This window comes from Lissotriton vulgaris, chromosome 10 (assembly GCF_964263255.1).
Source record: "Lissotriton vulgaris chromosome 10, aLisVul1.2, whole genome shotgun sequence".
Lineage (NCBI taxonomy): Eukaryota > Metazoa > Chordata > Amphibia > Caudata > Salamandridae > Lissotriton > Lissotriton vulgaris.
The window spans coordinates 847,487,288-847,511,356 of NC_141698.1; the positions used below are offsets into that span (position 1 = coordinate 847,487,288).

The 24,069-nt window shown below is 41.8% G+C and overlaps 2 protein-coding genes across 3 annotated transcripts in view; one reads left to right on the forward strand and one right to left on the reverse strand.

The window, feature by feature from the left end:
* Nucleotides 1-8,869, forward strand: part of C1QL3 (complement C1q like 3) — a 256,027-nt gene extending 247,158 nt beyond the window's left edge. Inside the window, exon 2 of the mRNA XM_086939981.1 lies at nt 7,567-8,869. Within this exon, the coding sequence (XP_086796107.1) occupies nt 7,567-7,746 (180 nt within the window). The 3' untranslated portion in view covers nt 7,747-8,869. The remainder of the gene's footprint in view (nt 1-7,566) is intronic.
* A 9,865-nt stretch (nt 8,870-18,734) lies between these two features.
* The window catches only part of PTER (phosphotriesterase related), a 297,314-nt gene continuing 291,979 nt past the window's right edge, over nt 18,735-24,069 (reverse strand). For both annotated transcript variants that reach the window (XM_086941785.1, XM_086941786.1), the window contains exon 5: nt 18,735-20,842. In XM_086941785.1, the coding sequence (XP_086797911.1) occupies nt 20,632-20,842 (211 nt within the window). In that variant the 3' untranslated portion in view covers nt 18,735-20,631. The remainder of the gene's footprint in view (nt 20,843-24,069) is intronic.

Sequence of the window (24,069 nt, forward strand, 5' to 3'; positions counted from 1 at the left end):
TTGATGGCTTTTTCCAGAACTTTGGGGGTGGGAAGGGAGCAGGGAGATGGGGCAGTAGTTTTTGAGTTCACCGGTTCAGCAGATGGTTTCTGGAGAAGTGGTTTGACTTCTGCATGTTTCCAGTCTTCTAGAAAGGTGGCCCTCAGTGGTGAGGAGTTGAAGAGGGTGATGAGCTCAAAGCTGATTCTATGGTATCAGAGATTGAAAATGTGGTGCTGGCAGGTGTCATGAGAGCTCTTGAATGAACAGAGTTCATGATGGTGTTCTGGGGGGTGAGCTTGTTCCATGTGGTAAGTCGATGGTCAGTGTTGGTTTCAGTGAAAGCATGAAAGTGGAGGAAGTCTGAAGGTTTGGAGGTTTTTATAGATGCTGGTGATCTTGTTGTAGAAATAGTCTGTCACATAGTTCTTGAGTGGGGGTGATGCTGTTTTTTGTGCCTGTGTGGTTGAAGAACTCTGACAATGTTGAAGAGCTCTTTGCAGTGGTTAGAGCTGGACTCAATGCAGTCAACTAGGGCATTCCTCTTTGTCTCTCTCAGTAGTCAGCGATAGTGGTTGAGGGAGGTCTTGAAGGGGATCCTGTCGGAGGTGTCCTTGCTTTTTCCCCATCTTCTTTCCAGTTGCTTGCAGTCTTGTTTTTCTCTTCTCAGTTCTTTGGTGTACCATCTGGCCTGCTTGGTGGACCTCCTGTGTCTGCTGGTCTTGAAGCGGGCGATGTTGTCAGCGCAGTTGGTAATCCAGGAGTTGAAGTTTTTGACAGCCTGGTCCAATTTTGATGCAGTGTCAGAGTAAGATGTCTTGAGGGCGTTGGGCTATTGGCTTTGTGATACTTTGTTTCAGCTGCCATGGGGGGCTGGGTGGTTCAGAGGTGGTCGTGCAGGGGCTGCAGATGTTAAAGTGGACAATGGAGTGGTCGGACCAGGTTGGTCCAGTGATGTGACTGTACTTGACCCTGTTGCTGGAGGTGAAGATGTGGTTCAGCGTATGTTCTACCTTGTGGGTGGGTGATCCACCTCAGGAGACAGACAAGAGAACAGGAAATAGCCTATACGGGTACACTTCACAGAGCATTACTCCTGAAACACCAAGCTCCCTCCAAAACTCCTGCATTCGGGAGGAATGTAATGAATCGAATGGGGACAAACAGGACTGAGAGTAATGAAGGTCACCAATAAGTAATTGAAACATCCCCTCCACGTCCTTTATATCCTCGTCCCATTCTTTACTAATGAGGAATACCAGAGCGGCCCACACAAGACCGTCTGATTATAATTGCAAAGAAAACACATTAAAACTAGAAATGCTGCCAAAACCCACACAGGCTTTAATGACAAACAACATAACAGAAATCTAGGGCAAGGCCAAACCCAAAACCCCAAGCCCATAATTTTTATGTACAATCAAAACATTCTGAAGTCGATAGTGCCGTACAAATGTTTTCGACCTGTCCATGTGGCTGCAGTGCATAATTTAGGACTAGAAACCCCTCTTGCCTCAGCCCAAGAGGATGAAAGGTTTCTAGTAGAGTGGCCTTGAATCCCCCCCGGGAGGGCGTTGCCAAATGTGGAATAAGCAAGGAAAATAGTCTGCTTGATTGACCTGTTCATAGAAACTACAGCTGACTTCTATCCTCTGTTAGAGGAACCAAAAGTAACAAATTGATACTCTGATATACGGAAAAGGCACTGCCCTCACGTAAAAGACCTGCAGTTCCCTTTTCACACCCAGAGGTGCCAACCAACTTCCTAGGAAGGCTCAGACACATCAGTGAGAGCTTGGGAAACCACCTTCTAATCCCTGTGAAAGGCAGAAACCACTCTCGTAAAAAAGATGGATCTGGTCGAAGGACCACCCAGCATCGAAAAAGTAAGGAAAGTTTTCCTGGCCATAAGGGGCTGTAAACTCCCCAGTTCATCTAGCAGATGTAATAGCTATTAAGAACACTTTCAGGATGACAAACGTATGCATAAGAGGCTCCAAAGGATCAGATGTGAAAGCCCTTAAAACCAGAAGTAAATCCCACAAGGGAAACAAAGGCTTGACCAGGGCCTAGAATAAGAACAACAATCAACAAATGGGATACCAACTCATCTGAATCACTCAAGTCTCTGCATAGGTCTCTAAAGGCCTTGATTGTCCCCTACTTGGCCCTCAATGTAGAAACAGACAAATGATTCCCATAACCATCCCGTAAAAACTGCAACCCATCAGGAAGAAAGGAAGCCGCATGAGAAATATCATGCTCAGCCCACCCTGTTTGGAAATTTGCCCATTGGTGCCAATATTAATGTGAAGTCGAAGAGCGATGGGAATTCTGAACAGCAACTGCCCAGTGACAAGCTAATCCTTAACACTGCCAACCCTGCCTCTCAACTCCCAAACTGACAGTTAAAGCCTCTGGGAGAGAATTCGGTTCGAGAACCTGAGAGCAGAAGGATAAAGAGGAAGCAATCAAGGATCCTGAAGGGCAGTGATTTGAGAATCGCAAACCATGATCTCCTGGGCTAAAAAGGAACCGACAGAATCAAAACCCTGTCCTCCCCAAAAGCCTGACCAGGCGTTTCAGAATTAGAGAAACAGAAGATAAGGATAAATAAGGTAGTTCGGCCATTGGGCTGTTAGTGCATCCCCTCTTCATGCTCCCCCCTGAGGAGCCCTTGTGCAACATCTTAACTGGGCATAAAGTTGTAAAACAAATATATCCAGATATGGGATCCTGAACCTTTGGTATATTTCCCTGAAAACGGATACTGACAGGGATAATTCCTGAGACGGAGGGAACACCAGATTCTGTAAGTCTGCCACCACATTGTCCACACCCCTTATTGTGATCCGCTGAAATGGAGAGTAGCTGGTGCTCTGCCCAAAACATCAGCTGCTGTGTGATCAAATTCAGGGTACTTGAAGTGGTACCCCATGGTTGTTTATATATGCTGTTGTCACCCTATTGTCTGTTCTGACACATGGTGCCCCCAAAGAACCTCTTGAAAATGTAACGGTGCCATCGAGACTGCCACAGCATCCTCCAATTGAAGATATTCCTGTTCTAAAGAGACCAATGTGCCTGAGTAGAGGCAGTCTCCAGAGTCACTCCCCATCCAAATGCGCTTCTATTCATAGTTAATACGCTTGTCGCATCTGGCTTGAGATCCACCCCCTTGCACAAGGAATGCAGGAGAAGCCACCAGGTCTGAACCTCCTAGATCCTGGGAGCTACTGGTGGCAGTCTCTCGAATTCCACCGAGGATGGGTACCAGAAGGCATGAAGATGAGTCCAAAGTAGACAAAAGGGCAACCTGGCCCATAGCACTGTAAAAGCTGATGCTGTCATATGCCCCTTCAGCCTTAACCAATGCCTCACTTTCAGGGACTGACTCTGGAGCGCTTGCAACATCAACCATCCCAGATTCATGCCATGGGAATCAGGAAGAAAGCCCCTACAAAAGTCTGATCCTGTGCAGGTTGGAATTGATAGTTGTCCCAATTGTGGAGAAACCCATTGTCCTGGATTTGAGTTAGAACTTCCCCAATTGGTGTACCACCTGTTGGTCCATGAGAGCATGAAGTAGCAAGGCATCCAAATATTGATACAGGTGCATACCCTCAAAATATAAGGAGGCCACCAAGGAAACAGAGCTGACTTGAGGCCAAAGGGAAGCAAATTGAACTTCCAGTTCTGTTGGTTGACACAAAAATGAAGATACTTCTGATGAAAAGATAACACTGGTACATGACAATACAATGACCCGTCATACCAATGGAATAATCCCCTACAGTGAAGAAATTGGTTCAAAAACTTGAGGTCGAGAACAATTGAAAAAACTCCTGTGGTTTTCTGAATCAGAAAAATTATGAAGTAGAAGCTCTGACCCCTGAACTCTATGAGAACCTCCAAGATTACCTCCTTCTGTAACAGAGAGTCTGTCCCCGGCTGGATTGCAAGCCTTTTGTCCATGTGGGATGGCGACAGAGTCTGCCCTCCCTAGAATCTGAAGGAAGAGAGACAGGCTTTATTATGGGTCCTAAATGAATCACCAAAAGGACCCAAGAATTGGAAGTTGATTTGAACCAGATTCCCAGAAAAAAAAACGCAGCCTTACTCTGACGACACAGGGCTCGCCAATCCCTTCACAGTCAGGACCCCTGCTTTTTAGCTGACCTAGATGTTGTCTCTGGCTCACTCCGAGGGTAAAACTTCTTTTACTGGCTTTGATGTTGACACCGAGAAGCCTGATGAACTGAAAACATTTTGGCAGGAGCCAGAAAAGATGACTGCTTAAGAGGAAAGGAATGCTTTTTTTCTTTGAATAACTTATGCAGCCGAATCGTTCACCAGTCCTTAAGAACTATCGGCCACATGCATCAATGTTGCCGTTTGCGAATCCTTAATTGCGAAAATTAAGGAATCACAATTAAGAATTCGCAAACGGCAATGCATCAAAATTTCGCAAATATTTTTGCGATTTCTTATTTTTCCTTAATTGCGATTCTCAATTTGCGAATCGCAATTAAGGAATCCCATTCCCATTGATCCCTATGGGCCAAGAGGCCCATCGGAATCAATGGGAAGGCATTCACAATTTGCGATTTTCAATTTGCGAATCGCAAATTGAAAATGCAATTTCAAGGGTGCAGGGGGGTCCAAAGAGCCCCTCCCTGCACCCCTGAAATTAAACTTAAGTGCAATTTACACACACACATGTCCCAAGGACATGTGTGTGTGTAAAATGCAACTTTCAAAAATGCAATTTTGTGCGTGTTTGTAAGTTTTCGGTAAATTAGCATGAAGTCCAACTTCATGCTAATTTACCTCTTCCAAATTGCGAATTCGCAATTTTGAAATGATCATGCATTGCATTTAAGAAATCTCAAATTGTGATTTCTTAAATGCTATCGCAATTTTAGAAATCGCAACACAATTACGATTCCTAAAATTGCAAAAATAGCAAAAAAGCTTAATGCATCCCAAATCAATGAATTGCATTCGCAAACGGACGAATTTTGCGATTCGCACCGTTTGCGAATGCAATTCAGTTGGATGCATGTGGGCATAAAAGCCTGGTTTATGAGGTTCTGACATAGGGCAGCGTTGCAATGAATCTTGCTGTGATGCCCTACTTCAAAACCAAAGGGCGGGAATGCGCGTTATCTCTGCAATACAATGCATTCCTGTCCTTTTCCTCAACTCGGTACACAATTGGCTGCCATGGTCCAATGCAGGCACCCTTGCACCATGGTGCAAGGATGCTTGGCTTGCTGGGCTGATTGATTTTGTGCAGGAAGACACACCTTCCTGCACAATATCAATCATAAGAGGTTATTTCCATTTTCTATGTGTGCTGCGTAATGCAGCATCACTATGCGGCTTACCTGCAGCACCACGCTAAATACTCTACCTCCATCTGTGGCCTGAAGAGTAGCTATACTTGAATGAACATGCTCGTTCTCCCCGGGGTCCAACACAAACGTAAGCCAACACAGGAAAAGTACACTGGGAGATTACAAACGACTGCCACACAAGGCTGTTTGCTCCCAGCAATATTAATTTCTGGTCTTTTCCATCTTACACTTTTATGTTACCTCTGTTCTCATATGAAATGGTTAGTTTTTGTCAACCAGGTATGTTGATGTGTCAATTCTTGCTGCTTTGTGAGTGATGTAACAGGGTTTGTAAATGATACTGTTTTAAAGGAGCAGCTGCTGTACTTCATTCAAAGTTAGGGTGATATGGTTGTGTTTGTTCAATTCCACGTCATGAAGAATGTTCTTCAAAGGAATCAGCGCTGATATAGGGACAATGTCACTCAACCATGTACTTCATTCAGTTGATAGAGAATCAGGGCTTGGGATTAACCAGTCATCTGCAGTCTAACTTTTGATACAGGACTTTATTTTTCCCCACAAGGAAAGTTGGTACCCCGCTGTCTGGATATTCATAGCAATGGGAATCTTGAAGGGGAAGTTGTTGTCAAGGGCGAACCTGAGGGATGTGCTATTTGTGGAGAGTAGACAGATTAATAAGTCTGGCTCATGTCATAATGCCCATTGCTGTTTGTTTGATGAGTAAATGTGGATTTTATCTTATTCAGGTTTAGATCAGTGCTTGCCATTCAGATCTGTATGAGGACCAAGAGGAGAAGATTTTCAAATAGAGTGGTATATCATCTGCACGTATGCTATATCTTGATATAAATATAAAAAAGTAGGACTCCAAGAACGAGGATCTCAGTAAAGATAATACCTGCCTGGAAAACATTCTACTTCCTGGCATTCTGAAGGCCCAGCTGGACAAGTTGCTGTTGGATGAGGGATTCATGGTAAATCAGTCATGTACAGTGTCCAATAATATTCCAGTTTCCAGAAAGTAAGAGTATGATGGTCAGTTGTCTTGAAGGACGTAGTGAGTTAAGCAGAATCAATAGTCAGAGATTACACATCTTTATGATCGTCAGGGTGTCACATTTAACTTGGATGTTTGCTGCTTCAGGGGTATAGCGTTGGGGACAGATTTTGCACATTTTGGAGTGTTTGCAAAGCAATGTTTTCTTGGAGCTGGAGCTTACCTCTAGCCATTATTGTGCAAAGTAAGACTGTTTTAGGAAGTATACTCTATCATTTTGCTCTTTATTTCAAAGGTCTATTTTCGTTAAAATGTATCCTCCTAACAATTTGCCAACCGAAAAATGCTTCAAACTAAAACGTTCTGTTCAGTTTTGCAGAATTCCCTAACATCTTTTAACAGACATTGTGCTTATACCATTTATAATTTCACTATTTTCTCCTTTCTATTTAAAACATAGTACAGAATAATACATTCTTCATTCATTTTGTCCTCCTTTTTTGAGAAAGAGACCCCATTTTAAATAGCTTTCCTGTCACTAAAATCTAACATGTTTTACCAATAAGTGAATGCAAAAGCTCTATATTAACTTTTTTCCTGCAAAAAAGATTTCAGGGATATCAATATTTTTATGACATGTTGTTACTAATTTAACAAAGTAAACAAAAGCAAAGTGGTGCACACTACCTCTCTAAATCTGCTGTGGGAACTGGTGCATTCGGGTGTACTAGATATTTTACTCCCTCAAAGATGGCAACCTTACTTGGGTGCAGAGCAGAGGATCAATTCTTTACAGTAGTGCTTGCCAATCAGCAGTACAAACAAAAATAGTCATAGCAATAAATATTTACACAAACATTTAACAATTTCGTTAGACCTCCTTTAGTCTCTCTGGCTGTGACATGTGTATCTAATACACCACCTCCGCACCAATCTACTTACCTTAAATATATCACACCACCATCTGTAGACCGACAGGTGAACTAAATATAATATGTACTTGTGAGATTTTGCTAATTAGAGTTATATCTATTGTGTTCAAATGAATAATAAAAATTGCCAAAACCTATTTTCCAAAATGTTGTATCATTAAGTTTGACAATACTGTAGTTTATTAGTTGTTAAGATGTGGGAATATACATAATTTGCTGTACACATTAATAAAATATGCAATATTTTTTAAGCATATATTTACATGTATTAATATAGACTTTTTTTCCAATATAGGTTCGAGCAAGCGCCATTGCACAGGATGCGGATCAGAATTATGATTATGCCAGTAACAGCGTGGTTCTACATTTGGAGCCAGGGGATGAAGTCTATATCAAGTTAGATGGAGGAAAAGCACATGGAGGAAACAACAACAAATACAGCACATTTTCTGGATTTATCATCTATGCCGACTAACTCATGATGATTAAACATTTGACAATTCTTGAGAGCCTGTAGATGGATTTGTTTGGCTATAGTCAATGGATCGAGCATCTATAGTGACCGCATTATCGTCACCACTCTGCAGCAGTGAAACAAAATCCAATGCTACCTGATTCACATCTGCACAACTCAGAAAAAAATTTACGTTTTGAAAAAACATTAAAACTTATATCTATACAGACCTTAAAGAGATGTGTGACCCTCTACTGCCAAAGCGAATACTCTTTATTGTTAATTGTCCATGTGAATGAAGTTCTATATAGAAAACATTTTTTACAGAACAATTTAAGACACTGATTTATTCCGTCAGCATACAAGGCGTTGATGTCCAATATTTTTTAAAGCTTTCCTCATGTCTTAGCTTTGGTTCTTGTGGCTTGTCTGCTAATTGTGATGCTTGGGCTGTGCTCAGTGTGGGAAGGAGTGATTTTGGAAGAATTGGGAGATGAATTGTGTTCACAATATGCTGCTTTCCACCATTGGAAATGTCTGCCTTTGGATGTTTGTTGCTGCTTCTCTTATCTTTGGAGATAGATCTTACAATGAAAGAGATTAGGATGGAACGAAGTGAAGAAGTACACTTGCTGCACTATATGCATCATCTTACCAAATGTGGATTTTGGGAGTCACATACAATAGGAAGGGCCATGCTCATTATGTATTCGCTCTCCACTGAAAGCAACATTACACATCAAACTTCAAACTCCACCTACAAGGGGGGCTAATTTGTACAACCAAAAATGAAAAGATGAAATGCCTCAGAAATACAGTACCAGGCAATTTTAGTTCTCACCAGTTTAGCACTTTAAGTCCTTAAATGCAGTGAGATAACTATACAATACTGGATAATCATTTAATATAACTACTACTCCAAATAGTGCGCCAGGTTCCAGCTTATACATGCAGCATATTGTAAATTGGTGCAGATTCTATGTTTTTATTTACAAAAGGTTTAAGAAAATATATGTGGATTCAAAGCTTGATAATATTTTTGTAGCAAGAAGTAGTTCAACAATGTGTGTGCCAACAATTAACAACATAATTATTGTTACTTTGATACAAATTTAAAGTCATTCTATCATTAAAGCACAACAGATGAAGCTAATGTTTGTAATTTTAATTTAAAAATTACTTCTTGGAACTGCTAGTTCTTTAGCACAGACTGCGAAAATAATTAAGGCTTTTAGGCTGGAATGAGAAGTAGGCAGTAAGCGCACTGCCTTGCACTATTTATGTATATTCAGCAAGAAACAGAAACAGTTATGTAAAAAAGAAAAAGAAAGGTTCAGCTCATATATGTGGCTCACTACATAAATACTTCCCCACCTTCCAGTTCATGTGAAATTTTCAGACACCTTAACATTTTCAGAGACTCAATATTACTTTATTATGTATTATATTTGTGGTCACTTATACAGTTGGGATTGTGTTGGCTTTGTTACACCTTTACTTTTTGGGAAATGTATAACTTATGTCTTACTACTATGTGCAAGCAGCTTTTAAAGTTTCCATCTAAGTCACTAGCTAAAATCAAGTTGGCTGGAAGTAAATGAAGAGGGTTATTATTTAGTGGTCTAATTAAAGCAACGTGTTACCAACTAACAATCATCCCAAATTAGCAGATCCTCTCAGCAGAGAGATGCTGAGCAAATATGGGGCTGATGTAGCATGTTGCTATCTGTAAAGTAAAGAATGTATGCTGTAACAGACAATGTGGAAGTCCTTACTACTGCTATCCGCTGACCTTTAGACACTGCTCTATGCCAGACACCTTTCATGGACCCACAATCCATGCTTTACATTTATTCAAGATTTTGGTTCACTCATCATCATCAGAGACTCTTTATTCGGTCACTAAAAGCCATAAAAGCACACAGGTAAAACACTTATAAATTCAATAGCTTAAAAAAGTTACAATACAAACATAGAAAATCCGGTTAGTTCGAATGAATTTTTCTAGTGCTGTTTATACAGAAAGATAATAATAAAAACTCATTATTAAAAACAGGTACAAAATGCCACTCTAAATATAAAATTCAAGGAATAAAGTGCAACAGTAGCAGTGCAGTGAACAAGCTGCGTAATCAAGCCATACCATCCACAAAAATAGTCACGTATATTTCACCGAGAGCATTAGACAAGTTCAGCCTAACTACACCATAAGCATCTTCTTCCTAAGTCTTAAGGCCCCTGTAAAAAAAAACTTGCAGCCCCAAAAGAGACCATAGGGGAGGAAAGCATTTGTAAATATAATAATGCAGGACTTACTTGGACAGATTGGTCGGATCTAAGGAGCAAAAGAATAATTTGTTTACGCAGGTGGGCATAAAATTCACAGAAGGTCAAATGTAGAGTTTCCTGATCAGGAAAATGATCACAGGAACATGGCTTTAGAGCACCGGGCTTAGTGTAGCCTTTGGGAAAGGCTAATAACCAGTGAGTGAGGTTTATTCTGAATCTGGTTAGCACAAAGCAATGGTGCATGTTGTTGACCAGTTATGAATAAGGCTGCACCGTTGAACTCAAACTTAGTTTGATATAGTTTTTTAAACTCCCTTACCCCCTGCTGCCTGGCCAGAAACAAATGTTTGATGTTCCAAATATCTACTGGGTGTAAAAGCCTGGGGTTAGTAAACAGGTCAGGGCAACTTAGCCACATCATCTGCTCCATAATGTACCTTAACCAGGGGGTACGTAAAGCCCCTTCAAGTGCAGTGCAATCAGCTATAACAGGTTGGTTTAAAGTGGTGGCTGGGCAGGACCAGATTGTTATCCAGCACAATTGAGGCGCAACAGCAATAATATAAGAGATGTATTCCTTGCTAAGCACCTCATGAAACGTGAGGCTGGCATGCAAGGGGGGACAGCGAAGAGCCTACGTATGAATTTGTTTTCCACCCCCTGCACATCACTCACGTCCTTGTTTCCCAACACATCACATCCGTAAGTAGCCATTGGATACATTTTTCTCTGTACACCTTTAGCAGGACGGATACAGGCTTTGCCCCAAGTCTTTTTGCGAAGTCCATGATTGCCCCCACTGCCCTTGCCAGAACCTTCTTTTTGTGGGTTCTTTGCGCAACCCAAGACCCTCGGTCATCAAACAAAACACCCAGATAAGGGAAGGTCGAATTTTTAAGTAGTTCTTCCCCTTACAAAAAAACTTAGGTCTAGTGGGAATACGTTTAGAGCTAGTTCTCGGGTACATCTTTCCTGCTGTCGGAGAGAAAATCCCTGAACTTGTTAATATAAACTGTAAACAGCAAGGGGGCCAGAATACACCCCCACCAGAACCCTCTCTTGACTTCCCAAGAGGCTGACACGCAACCATCCTCATTATATCTCACCGCCGCAGTGGTGTTATTATAATAGTGTAGAAAAGCCACCAGGTCTGCGTCCAGACCCAGATCCAAAAGAGTCAACCACAGTTTATATCTATTAATGCAATCGAACTCTGATGTTATGTCCATAAATGCCATGTGCAAGGATCCCTTCTTCGCTATTGTGTATTTCCCCTCCACCAAGTGTAGGTTGATACATTGGTCTAGCCTCCCTTTACCTTGCCTAAAACCAGAAATAACATTAAAATGATATAACCAAGAGGTTGGACGATGCAGAATCACTTTCCCCATAATTTTAGTGGCCGAATCTAAAAGGAAAATAGGTCTGTAACACGGTGGGCATCCCAAGAACCCTTTTTAAAAATAGGTAAAATAATGGCCTTAGCCCAGGAAGAGGGGATTCCACACAGACAGGCCGCATTGAAAACCTGTGTCAATATCCTGGCCCAAAACAGAGCTTCAGCTTTATACAGGTCCGAAGGGACCCCATCCGGACCCGGCGCTTTCCCTCCGGCTGTGGCCAGGATAGCTTTGTGTACCCAATATGTATTAAAATGCAAAATTGGTTCACTCCCTTTCTCATTCTATTATATTTTAAAATTACATGGCAGGCTGATTTCCAAATATTTGCCACTTTTTTCAGTTTAAATTAACGTAAGAAATGGTCCAAAATAAATGTTTGTTTTAATCAAAGAAAATATGTTACCCAGCAATGGATTAGCTAGTATAGCTTTCATGGTTATGCTATCTGAAAAATGCTTTACAACTGGATAAAATCTGTCTTTTTATCAAAATGATTAGGGGTCCTTCAGCATTACTTTATTCTCTTCCAAGAACTAATATGCAAAGGCAACGTTGAGTTAGAAAAATATTATTCATGTCCCAATGTTAACAACTCAACAATGTGTGAAACAACATTTGGTCTATTTTGCACTATTTTTGCCTCTTGCATAGAAAGAAAACAATGGAAGAGGATTTGCTTTAAAAGTTGTCTGGGGCTGTACTAAACACAATTTTGCACCTGAAAAATATTGCAAAGTGTATTTTAATACTTTTTTACTTTCATTAGAAAGAAAGGAATATTAATTTGCTAATGTTTTCAATTGCAAAATCGCAAGCTGAGTTGTAGGCAACACCAGACGGCTCTTCCACTCATAAGGAAAAACAGAAACAATTTAGCAAAAACCGTCAACCCCATTTTAATTCCATTGGCAACTTTATGTAATATGTTTTCTGTAATATTAAGTGGGGCTATCTTACCCAATTTATATTTTAAAGAATAACTTGCCTAACTAAATGAATTGTCACTGCTATCAGCTGTTTACATTTCTGCTCTTCCAAAGGCATAGTAGTTAGCTTTTAGGTTTCTGGAAAACTATTAAGTGGCCTTCAGCGTGTCCTTTTTATAGCTCATTTATTTGTGTACTTTTATATTTACTTGTTTAGCTATTTCACAGTTTTCTATAGGCTTTAGTGCAAGAACATGTTATAATAGATTTATAAAAAAGAGCATTAGACAGCATTTGACATTAGATGTAAAGTTTTTGACCGAGTCCCGGTGGAGCCAGAACAGTTGAGTTTTCAAGACCTTCCAAGTCTAGAAACTGGTTCCATTTTGGTCAGTAGTAAGAAGGCCTGGTCAGTGAACTCCGCTCCGCTCATGGAGTTAGCAGAGTTTTCTGCACTCCTTGGAGCACACAGAGGTTTGAAAAACTGCACTCCGCAGAACTATGCAAACTCCACCCAGGCCTAGTAGTGAGCTATAATAGGTTAGTTGCTGAGACTCAAAATCACTTATTCAGTGCTTGATCCGTTTCTTTTTATTCTGGTCTAATTCTGAAGCAGCATTACTCCCGGATATGTTCTGAAGGTTGGAGAGGTATGATGGCTTCTTTAGGAGGATTGCTCTTAAGGCCTTGTAACAATTTTTTTAATTAACCGTTACATCAAAGGGGAGCCAACATACTTTCTCCGTAGGAGCTTAATCTTAGCACTGAATAGAAAACAGCTTTTAATCAATCGAGGTATGACTGTGGCACTCAGATCAGGATGGCAATTGCGAGAGTCCAGATGTGAAATGATCAGGGTATAAACTGCTGAATTAAGTTAGCGGTGGGCTAACAAATGCTTGAGTGAAGGTGGAAATTATCAGTTTAGACATATTTGCTGATGTGGGCCATGAGGTGAAATGATAGTGTCAAATGTGAATCCTACTGATTTAGGTGATGAGGTAATTGCTGGGAAAATCCTTCAGTGTTGAGTTCATTTAGAAGTGTGGCGTTCAAACATACTAAGACTCTTCAGGTGATTACAAGGCATTTTATTTTTTACAGGTTTATCACCAAAGTATTCTGCACCCTTTGTTGGAGTTTCATGAGGCAGGCTTGAAGGAAAAGGATGACTTTAAATACATTTCTAAATGCATAATATCAGCATCCTGATGACTGGCAACCCCTGATCACTTCAATATCAACCTCAGTGATTTGTGGTCTAAGTTGAACAAAGTTGGTGCAGGTCTTGAATCCTGATGAATACCACATGGCCTCATTGCCCTTTTAGAGGTATGCACTCTTATCTTTACCAAATGAAATAAATTAAATAAACAGGAAGAGGACCAGTGTAGGACTTGAACTTGACACCCCAAGTAGTTAGCCAGAGTTCCAAGCAATCAAATACATTGAAGGTCATTGTTAAATTGAGCATTGTGAGAAAGAAGTACTCAACCCCATCCACAAGCACTGAAATTCATCATTAATTCGTATAGTGCTGGTCTCAGTACTACAAATGCTCCAAAAATCAGATTATAACCAACCAGAAGGAGTCTGTCATTGATATAGGAAGTCAGTTAGCTGAAGATACATTTCCCCATTGCATTCCTTAGACAGGAGAGATAGAAGAATCGTCTAAAAGTGGCAAAAATATATTCAGGTTTAGGTTTACATTTATAGGATGGAAGTCTTCCTTCATGTGTTAGGAAACTCCAGGAAGTATCTTGAGTAAGTGAAGCGCTGATTGATAAGCAATATGTTTGTTCAAAAAGTGAAGATCTGATTTTATGATGCAAGGCAGGAAAGAGTCTGAGAAGTATTAAGTACGTTAAAATTGCTTTTACCAAGTCATAAAGTATTTGGTTGGGGGATGTATTAGTGGCGAGATTGGAGAGAATAAGAATAAGTAGTTAAAGGGAATATTTTTGTTAGAGAAGAGCAATAGGAATGTATTGCAGTATCTCCTGATTTCCCTTGGAGTGAGACAGACGAAAAAGCAGAGTTGGCAAGTATGAATTTGAACAAGGAATTTGCACGATTAGAGAAAGAGGTGATTCATTTTCTAAAGGATTTGGCCTTTGCTCACAAATCATTTGTTTGTCATCTGTCTTCAAAGCTATTAGGTTGGTGGAAAGCTTCAGTGATTTGTATTGTAAGGACAAATGGTAAGTATGTCGACTTAGTTAGTCTTTGTTTGCAAGGACAGGTTATGTTCTGTAATCAATATTTATATTGTGCACAGCTACTCAAAGAGTGTCCTGGCACGTGCCCAGTGAGGTTAAGAACAAAACAGGAGAGCAAGCTAGTTAAAGAGGAAGGCCTTATGTTTCTTCCTAAAGATCTTCAAATCCTGGAGAGCACGTAACTCGAGTGGAAGTTGGTTACAGGCTGCAGCAGCCATATAAGAGAGGGAGCTGCCACCTACCCTTTGTCAACAGAACCGAGGAGTGCATGCCATAAGCTTTGTAGGAGAGTGCAACTGCCTAAAAGGGGCATAGAACCTGAAATACGTTCTCAAGTACACCAGGTCAAACCCCTGGAGGGCTGGGTGAGCATGACCAAGGACTTGAGTTTCACCCTCTCTTTCACCGGCAGCCAGTGCAGGCTACACAGGTGACGCTGACCGTCTTAGAAAGGTTCAGAAGAGCTCTGGCCGCAGCGTTCTGAACAACCTGAAGTTTATTAAATTGAATTGTTGTGACAGAGGTTTACTGAAAATATTTATGCTTGAGTGATTCTTTACAGATGATAATAATGCCAACCCCCTTCTTTCTGCTGCCTACCACCTCTCAGAAAGTTGTATCACTAAGTGTCCCGTGAATCTGCAATAGATTAGTAGTGAGCAGTCAGGGTTTGGTGCTATAGTGAAAATCAAATATCTGTGCATTTATGACATTGGCAATGTATGTATGGTGAGCATTCATGGATCTGGCATTTTGGAGCAAGCAGATGAGAAAGTGGATTCAAGAATGGGAGCTTCAAATATGACTCAGTCCATAATAGTTCAATGTTAATTACATTCAAATGTGTGAGAGCCGAGTTAATAGGAGTGCTTGTGATGGAAAGTGTGATGCATGGGAATATGTAGTGCAATTGTTTGGATGCAGCTATTCAGGGCATTAAGGACAGTCTTAAATATATGAAGCTGCAGTTGCTGTGGAAGACACTAAAAGGGAGAATATAAGAGTAAAGGATCAAATGGCATAGGGCAGATAAGAAATTACTGTACACCTCGGAGTTCCGGATATCCGGTGTTCAGGTAGTTTTATGCAAGAAATCGCAGACTAAACAGTCAAGGTTTGGAGAGAGGACAATAGAGGGATACTATTACAATTTAGAAGAATAATTGGCAAATAAATGAGCTGATGCAGATTATAGGCAATACAACGAGTAGCTAATATGCAAATTTTATGAGCACTTACATGTGAAGGGAACATGTATTATGTTAGAAAGATGCTCAAATGGGTTGGTTGTGTGATGAAGTTCAAGACTGCTGCTGGATAGATAGCAGATTTCCAGCTGCCTCTGCCTTATGGTGAAATGCTCTAACTTCCTCCAGAACACTGAACTGAAGGAGGAACTGAGGTAGAAATTGTTTGAAGGATTAATGATACTTGCATTTCAACACGTTCCCCATGTGTTGCAGTGCCTGGAGTTAACCGGACCCTTGCCAGAAGTGTAACTTATATTTCAAGGCCTGGTATAGGCACTGGGTATTCCGGCTTAGTCTGCCAAATCGATGAGGTCAGAAGGGAGCAGGAGTTGAGTGCCCCAGAGTCAGACCGTTTTCAAATGAATCTTGAAGAAGAGAGGTAACTGTGTCTAGGACGCAGAGCCACTGTAGGAGCTGGTAAAGTGGCAGCAGTTGTCCGCAGGACCCTGATGCCAGGGTTGGACTACATCCAGTTGGAGGTTCTTCCATCTGGGGTAGCCAGCTTGCCCAGCACCCACCCACACACACTCACCAGGGGGAGGGCAGATGCAGCAAACACACTGGTTTGGAGTCTGGCTGAGATCAAGAGTATGATGTTGTCTTTCAAAAAGCAAAAGTACTCTTCCTGAGGGTTGGAGCCAGAGCAACAGAGTTGTTAGAAAAGAGAGATCCCCCATCTGAGCAGGTGCAGGTTGGCGTTGAGGGCTAACATTAGGCTTGTGCTAGGCTGCTTCTCTTTGAGAGCCTGAAATGTAAGCTGGCAGCAGCTTTAGGTCAGGACTAGACACAGGTGAGGAAGATGTCTCAAGTAGGGAAACATCCGTTACAACGCGGATGTTTCAACGTGGTGCTGTTACGACGCGTCCGTAACAACGCAAGTCGTTACCACGACTTGCGCTGGAGGGCGCTAGAAGATTAAAAATAGTAAATTTACTATTCCAACACCTTCCCTAGTGTCCACGGGGACTGGTGTTAGAATAGTAAATTATACTATTCGATATCCGCGCCCCCAACGCAAGTCGTGGTAACGACTTGCGTTGTAAGGGACGCGTTGTAACAGCACGCGTTGTGACGGTACGCGTTGTACCGTCACCCATCCCTCAAGTATGATCCTAGTAGTTTAGCACGAACAACCTCTTGTAAATCTGCAGCTACTTTCCATGTGCGTCATCTGCACTTCTTTCTTTCCCAAAAGAAGCACAAAACAGCAGACAAACCTGAGCACACTGACATTATTCATCATTATCAACACACCATGAACATGTAAAAACCGGTGCGCACTCGTTTCTAATGAAAGGCTTTAATAAGGACCACTGGAATTATGTGGCAGGATTTAATAAATTATGCAAAAAGTAAAGGCAAATTATTTTACCCTTCAAGAGAGTAAGAGGAGGAGGAGTAAGGTCAGTGTTGTTCCCTGCCCAGTCCCACACACTATCGGGCAATGCGGGATGGCAGCAGTGAAAGCTAAAGAAGATTGTGAAATAATTGTACCACAAAGCAGGCAACACTTGTTAAGTAAAAACTTTAAAGGCATCGCCTCTGTGGCAGAACTGAAATCTAAATAAATGCTAGCAGTTAGACTGTGTGGGGGTCGCACAGGAACTTTAAGACTGACTCTTTACTAGATCAAACTGAATTTGTAACACTTTTTCTGGTATCTAGGGTAGGTCACCATTTTATAAAAGTTAGCCAGCAGTTTAACAGTGGCACAGAGTAGTTGTATGTTAAAATGCAGTCAAATCTCATAGATTTCACTGCAACAATTCTACGACCCTTTTTCGTGGGGGAACGCGCACCCTGCATACATTATACCTGACATAAGTATAATATAACGCTGGGGTTTACAAAGTGATGCATCTGCTTAGATGCATCACTTTGTAAATGTGGAGCAATGTGGCACATTTTTTACGCTGCCGCAGCATCACACAAAGTGACCCAACGGCGGCTCAAATGGCTCATGAATAGGTCCCAATTATATTATTAGTTGTACCCTGGAGTAAAGATGAGTAATTATTGTAATTATTTCTAAACATATTGAAAAATTAATCACAAGATTTCTCTATAAAAGCATGAATGTTGACATAATAGGATGAACTGATTTTGGAAACGAAAAAATGCTGCCCGAATTGCAGTTTATGATGAAAAAACTGACATCCAAGCAAGTGGTAGGCAACGTTTTGTGCTAACAATTTTTTTTCTCACAACAATCAAAAGACCATGACTTTTAAACCGAAATCTCTATTTAGCTCTGTATGAGTTTTTACTAGAACCCTACTTAGGCCTACTTAACTGTACAGGAATCACGTCACAGAATATGCACTCATCCATCAGCACATTTGTTATAAAAGAAGTTAAACAGGAAAACAATGCATCTTGGCACTTTATTTAAATACAAGCCATTTTCTTACAAGGATATCCAGGACGTCAGATGTTCTGTTCCAATTGAAGATTTCCAAAACATCTGTCTTAAAAAACTTACATAAGTGATGATTTGTAAATATTTAATTTATATTTCTAAAAGCTTGTTATGAAAGAAGAGCACAGCATTAGCAATGATCTATGTGAAATACATGCACTCATTTAAATGTTGCAATCCATTTTTTTCTAGTCATTTTCATATTCGAAGCACCTTTTAATTGAAGCCTAAAATAGGCTTCTTTCAACGAAGAATCATCATAGAAGACTTGCTTACTTGTTCAAATGTTGGTGGGAAAAGGTATTATCCGACTTTACCCTCTAGCCATGATTTCAGTATGTGGGGTCAGTTGATTCCTAATCCATTTTCAGATAGTGGCCCATGAGTCTCTGGAAACAGTGTCTCTGCTAAAATGTGTTTGACTAAACCATTCTTAACCCAGTTGAGAATATAAGATAAAAGAACAAGAGGCAAATTAAATAAAGTACTTGTACATCAAGTGGTGTTGTATTTTTTTTATTATGTGTGTAAATTACAAATGAAACAGCATTGTGATTTTAATGGGAGAAAACAAAAAAGTAGGTCATGGTGATTGCTATTCATCTTAAAAAATTACAATAACGAAGTGAAGTGGAACATCTTTCGCCAAACTTTCAGAGAATTGGGTACTTGTTAAAATTACTTCTTTAAAACAACAAATCGGCTCGTAATTAAAATGTATATTTTTGTAGTAGTCAGTTTGCAATTGGATCCCTGAGAGTGCATTTTCATTAAACCAAATGAAAACGTACAACTGAACGTCCTCTCCAGTACATACACAGGATCATCTTTATCCAGCGTTAATTAAAGAACAGCAGGGTAATTACAAGCATCATCAATAATATAGAGAACATAAAATTCTTGCAGGGGTGGGCATTTAATTGGATGGGCTAATTTCCCTCTAGTAGTGCAAAAATCCTTTCCGCGTATAGGTGATGTGCCTTTGATAGCGTTATGTAGAATAGCTGAATAACTTACTTTACATCATTTACTAGTGTATTAGGTTTTAAGACACTGAATCTTCTCCTATTGTCAAAAATGATATTAAAACACAGAAGGCTCCCAACAGCACTAAACACTGAACATAGAGCAAAACAAATTTTGATGCGACCTCTCCAGTAGGGCGCCCCAAAAATGTGACTATAAATTTATTGGGATTTGCGCTCATCTAGGTTAATCGATCTCTCCGTTCAACATAATTATAGGCTAAGGGCCAGATGGACGACCATTTTTTGCGATTTCAAACGGGAGATCGGCCCATTTGTGAGAGCAAAACAGGGTCCTGGCATGTACAAACGCTATTTTGCGAGTAACTGACTTACAAAACAGTGTTTGCTACTCTAGCTATTAGGACGAGGCGTCCCTTCCTAATAGCCAGTCTCAATGAAATGTACAATTGTTTTGCAACCGCATTTGCGACTGCATAACACTCACAGTTTACCACCTACTTCAAGTAGGCGATAAACCACTCACAAACAGGAAGGGGTGCCCAGGGGACCCCGTCCCCTTTGTGAGTGTTTGCGAAAATATTTTCTAAGAGCAGGCAGTGCCTGCACTTAAAAAATGAAACTGAAATGTTTCCTTTTTCTTTTTTAAATGCGTCCAATTTTCCTTTAAGGAAAAGGGGCTGCATTAAAAAAAAACTTTTATTTGAAAAGCAGTCACAGACATGGTGGTCTGCTGACCCCATTAGGCCACTATGCATGGGAGTGCTACCCATTCACAATGGGGTCGCAAATTGCCTCATGAATAATAATGAGGTATGTAATTTGAGACCCCATTGGGAATCGCAAACAGTGTCTGAGACACTGTTGTACACTGTTGCTTTTGCGAGTCGCAATTCGAAACTCGCAAAAGTGAATGGTCGTACATCAGACCCTAAATTCTTTATCTTTCTATTTTCTTCGGTCCTGCTATATGTCTGTACCTTTATTCTGCATATTTGTATGCATGATTTCGTCTGCATTCATACATTTATCTATTTCTCATGTGTGTATGGCAAACATACATGATGTAATATAGCTTTGTATAGCGTGCGATTGCCGCCAAGGTGTCCTGGCATTAAGGGAATGGAGAATGCCACTGACCAGTGGAAGAAGAAGATTTAAAATGCCAGGTTTGAAGTTTCTTGAGGAAGTCAGAGGGGTTAGAGGTGGTTTTAATGTCCAGGGGCAGGGGTATAAAGTTTGCCTGAGAGATGGGAGAAAGTCTGGCCTTCGGATCTGATTTGCCTGATAAAGGGTAATGCTGACAGCCTTGAAAGAAGAAGAACAGAGGTTATGAAATGTAAAATAAGGCTATATGTTTATGACAAACATCCATCATGTGAAAGCTATAACCATTGTTTATGAGGCACCTTTATTTAAATGTCAGCCATTTTCTTGGGTTCTCCACCAGGATCTTATTGACTGAAGACTGGGATATGCCTCGAATTAACATTTTAGGCCTGATATTAGTGAGGATATGAGAATACCCATGCCCTCCATATTTCATCAGACGATTCTTAGTGTGAATGTCTTGCGCAATAACAATCCTGTCTTCATAGCCTTCATCGATCAAACGCCGGAGTCTGAAAAACATAGAAATGCGAAATCAATCTTACTGGAATGAGGCGTCACAGACTGTAAACCACCCTACATTCTTGGCTTTTGTGCATATTTCAAAAACAGGCCTTACTACCACAGTAAAACAATAGATTTTAAAATACTATAAATATTGAGAATACATTCTAATTACTCCTGCACAAATAGTGCTTCTAGTTTAAAAAATGTATTTATTGCAGCAAAATAGGGTCTGAAAATATCTCTGTGCGAGAGAGATTTGAATAAATACAAGCAGGAAAGCAAACAATTACGGAACAGCAAAATCGGAATTTGCATTTGAGTGCACAGGTCACCGTTCTTTTGAAGAATCAATGTATGTGACTAGGATCGAAGCAACATGCAGCCCTACTTTACCACTAGTGAATCTATACAGCGTTTAAAGTAATACTTTCGTATCCTGACATAATTTTCTAGTTCCTTTCGGTTATTGTAGAATGCACTCCTATAAATTGTGAATATCATCCTGAAATTCTATGGGTGTCATCTGGACTTCTTTTTTCCCCAAAATCTGCACTAAACATCAGACAAACTCACTCATCCTAGCATAAACAAAATTATCAACACAGCCCAACCTACCCAACCTACAAACAGTGCAACAGTCGGTGCATTGGTTCCTATTAAATGACTTTAGTCAGGACCAATCAATCAATCAGTGACACTTATAAAGCGCGCTACATACCCGTAGGGTCTCAAGGCGCTGGGGGGGGGGGGGGGGGGGGGGGGGAAGCCGCTACTGCTCGAACAGCCAGGTCTTCAGCTTCTTCCTGAAGGAGAGGTGGTCTTGGGTCAGGCGCAGGTCGGGAGGGAGGGAGTTCCAGGTCTTGGCGGCCAGGTAGGAGAAGGACCTTCCTCCTGTAGTCGCTCTTCGGATGCGGGGGACGGCGGCGAGGGCGTGGTTGGCTGATCGGAGGTGGCGTTTGGGAGCGTAGAAGTTGACTCGGCTGTTGAGGTAGCTCGGGCCTTGGTCGTGTAGGGCTTTGTGTGCGTGGGTGAGGAGGCGGAAGGTGATTCTTTTGTTGACGGGGAGCCAGTGAAGGTCTCTCAGATGTCCGGAGATGTGGCTGGTTCGTGGGATGTCGAGGATGAGTCTGGCTGAGGCGTTCTGGATCCGCTGGAGTCTCTTCTGGAGCTTGGCGGTGGTACCGGCGTAGAGGGCGTTGCCGTAGTCCAGTCGGCTGGTGACGAGGGCCTGGGTGACGGTCTTCCTGGTCTCGGTGGGGATCCACCAGAGGATCTTCCGTAGCATGCGTAGGATGTTGAAGCATGCCGAGGAGACGTTGTTGACTTGCCTGGTCATGGAGAGGGAGGAGTCCAGGATGAAGCCCAGGTTGCGTGCATGGTCTGTCGGTTTGGGTGCGGTGCCCAGGGCGGGAGGCCACCAGGAGTCGTCCCAGGCGGAGGGAGAGGAGCCCAGGATGAGGACCTCCGTCTTGTCCGAGTTCAGTTTCAGGCGGCTGGTCGTCATCCACTCGGCTACCTCTTTCATCCCTTCGTGCAGGTTGGCTCTGGCGGCGGCGGGGTCGTTGGTCAGGGAGAGGATCAGCTGGGTGTCGTCGGCGTAGGAGATTATGCTGAGGTTGTGTTTGCGTACGATGGCCGCGAGGGGGCTCATGTAGACGTTGAAGAGGGTGGGGCTCAGAGATGATCCTTGGGGGACGCCGCAGATGACTTCGGTGGCCTCTGACTTGTACGGTGGTAGGCGGACTCTCTGTGTTCTCCCGTCGAGGAAGGAGATGATCCATTCCAGCGCCTTGTCCTGGATTCCGACGTTGCTGAGGCGCCGTACTAGGGTGCGGTGGCAGACCGTGTCGAATGCCGCGGAGAGGTCTAGGAGGATGAGGGCCGCTGTTTCTCCGTTGTCCATCAGGGCTCGGATGTCATCGGTGGCGGCGATGAGGGCGGTCTCGGTATTGTGGTTGGCTCGGAAGCCGGACTGTGAGGGGTCGAGGGATCCGTTCGTCTCGAGGAAAGCGGCAATCTGCTTGTTGACGGTCTTCTCGATGACTTTGGCTGGAAACGGGAGGAGCGAGATGGGGCGGTAATTCTTGAGGTCGGTGGGGTCCGCTGTTGGTTTCTTGAGTAGAGCGCTGAGTTCGGCGTGTTTCCAGCTCTCGGGGAAGATGGTGGTGTCGAAGGATGTGTTGATGATGTCTCGCAGGTGGGGTGCGATGACAGCGTCGGCCTTGTTGAAGACCACTGGAATTATGTGACAGGGGAGGACCAAATTATGCGGCAGGATTTACTTAATTATGCAAAATTAAATGGCAAATGATGCTGCATAATGCAGAACTTTACTGATAGTATTACTTCACTTTTTGGTCATTGGTACACATGTTAACACTATCCAGGCAAAGGGCTCACTCATTAGCACAGGTCTGACACCCAAATACAACAATTAGCAACAAAAAGTTGAATAGTCAACGTTTGCAAACAGCCTTTCATTTTTAATAACTTTTGATCCGTTTCAGCCAGATGATGAATTATGTGGCAAATATAGCAAATCTATAAGTATGTGGAAAAAGCATAATACTCAGACAAATGTCGGAACCAATCTCTTACAACAATTTTGAGAAAGTGTATTGTTACGTGGGGTGGGTGGTAGTCCATCACAAGTAATAATGGCACTATTCTTGGTAGTTCCAGTAAAGGTGTCAGTAATTTAAACCCAAGCTCAACCCTTAGTGTAGTGTACCTTGGTGTAGCGGTTTGGGCGGTCGATCTCAAATCTGGCGTATTCCAGGGATACTCTCATCACAGCGGCAGTTTAACTCTGGGGCGCATCACCCGACCACATTATGCTAACTCCTGGTGCACGTAACCTACTAAGCGCCAACCCTCCCCTTTTTTAACAGAAGTAGGACCCTGACTCCTTCCCATGCATTCACTCTGGAATCATCTCACCCTATTTTTGCGCTTTGTCTGTTACAGACATGGACTTAATTTCTTCTTTTTCTTGATTCTGTAGCACTCCCTCTAGTAACTGACACACAGTTCTCTCTGGTACATGCACTGTTGCCTAAACCATTTTATGATGTACAACTTGGGATTGGCTCCCTCTGTCAACTTCCCTATATGTCAACTTACTTAATTTAACTTGCACACAGACGTCATTTTCAGAGGATATAATCCCTAGATTTAATACAGTAACTATCAGTCTTCATTGTTCTTCTCGGGACCATATGTTGATTTTTTA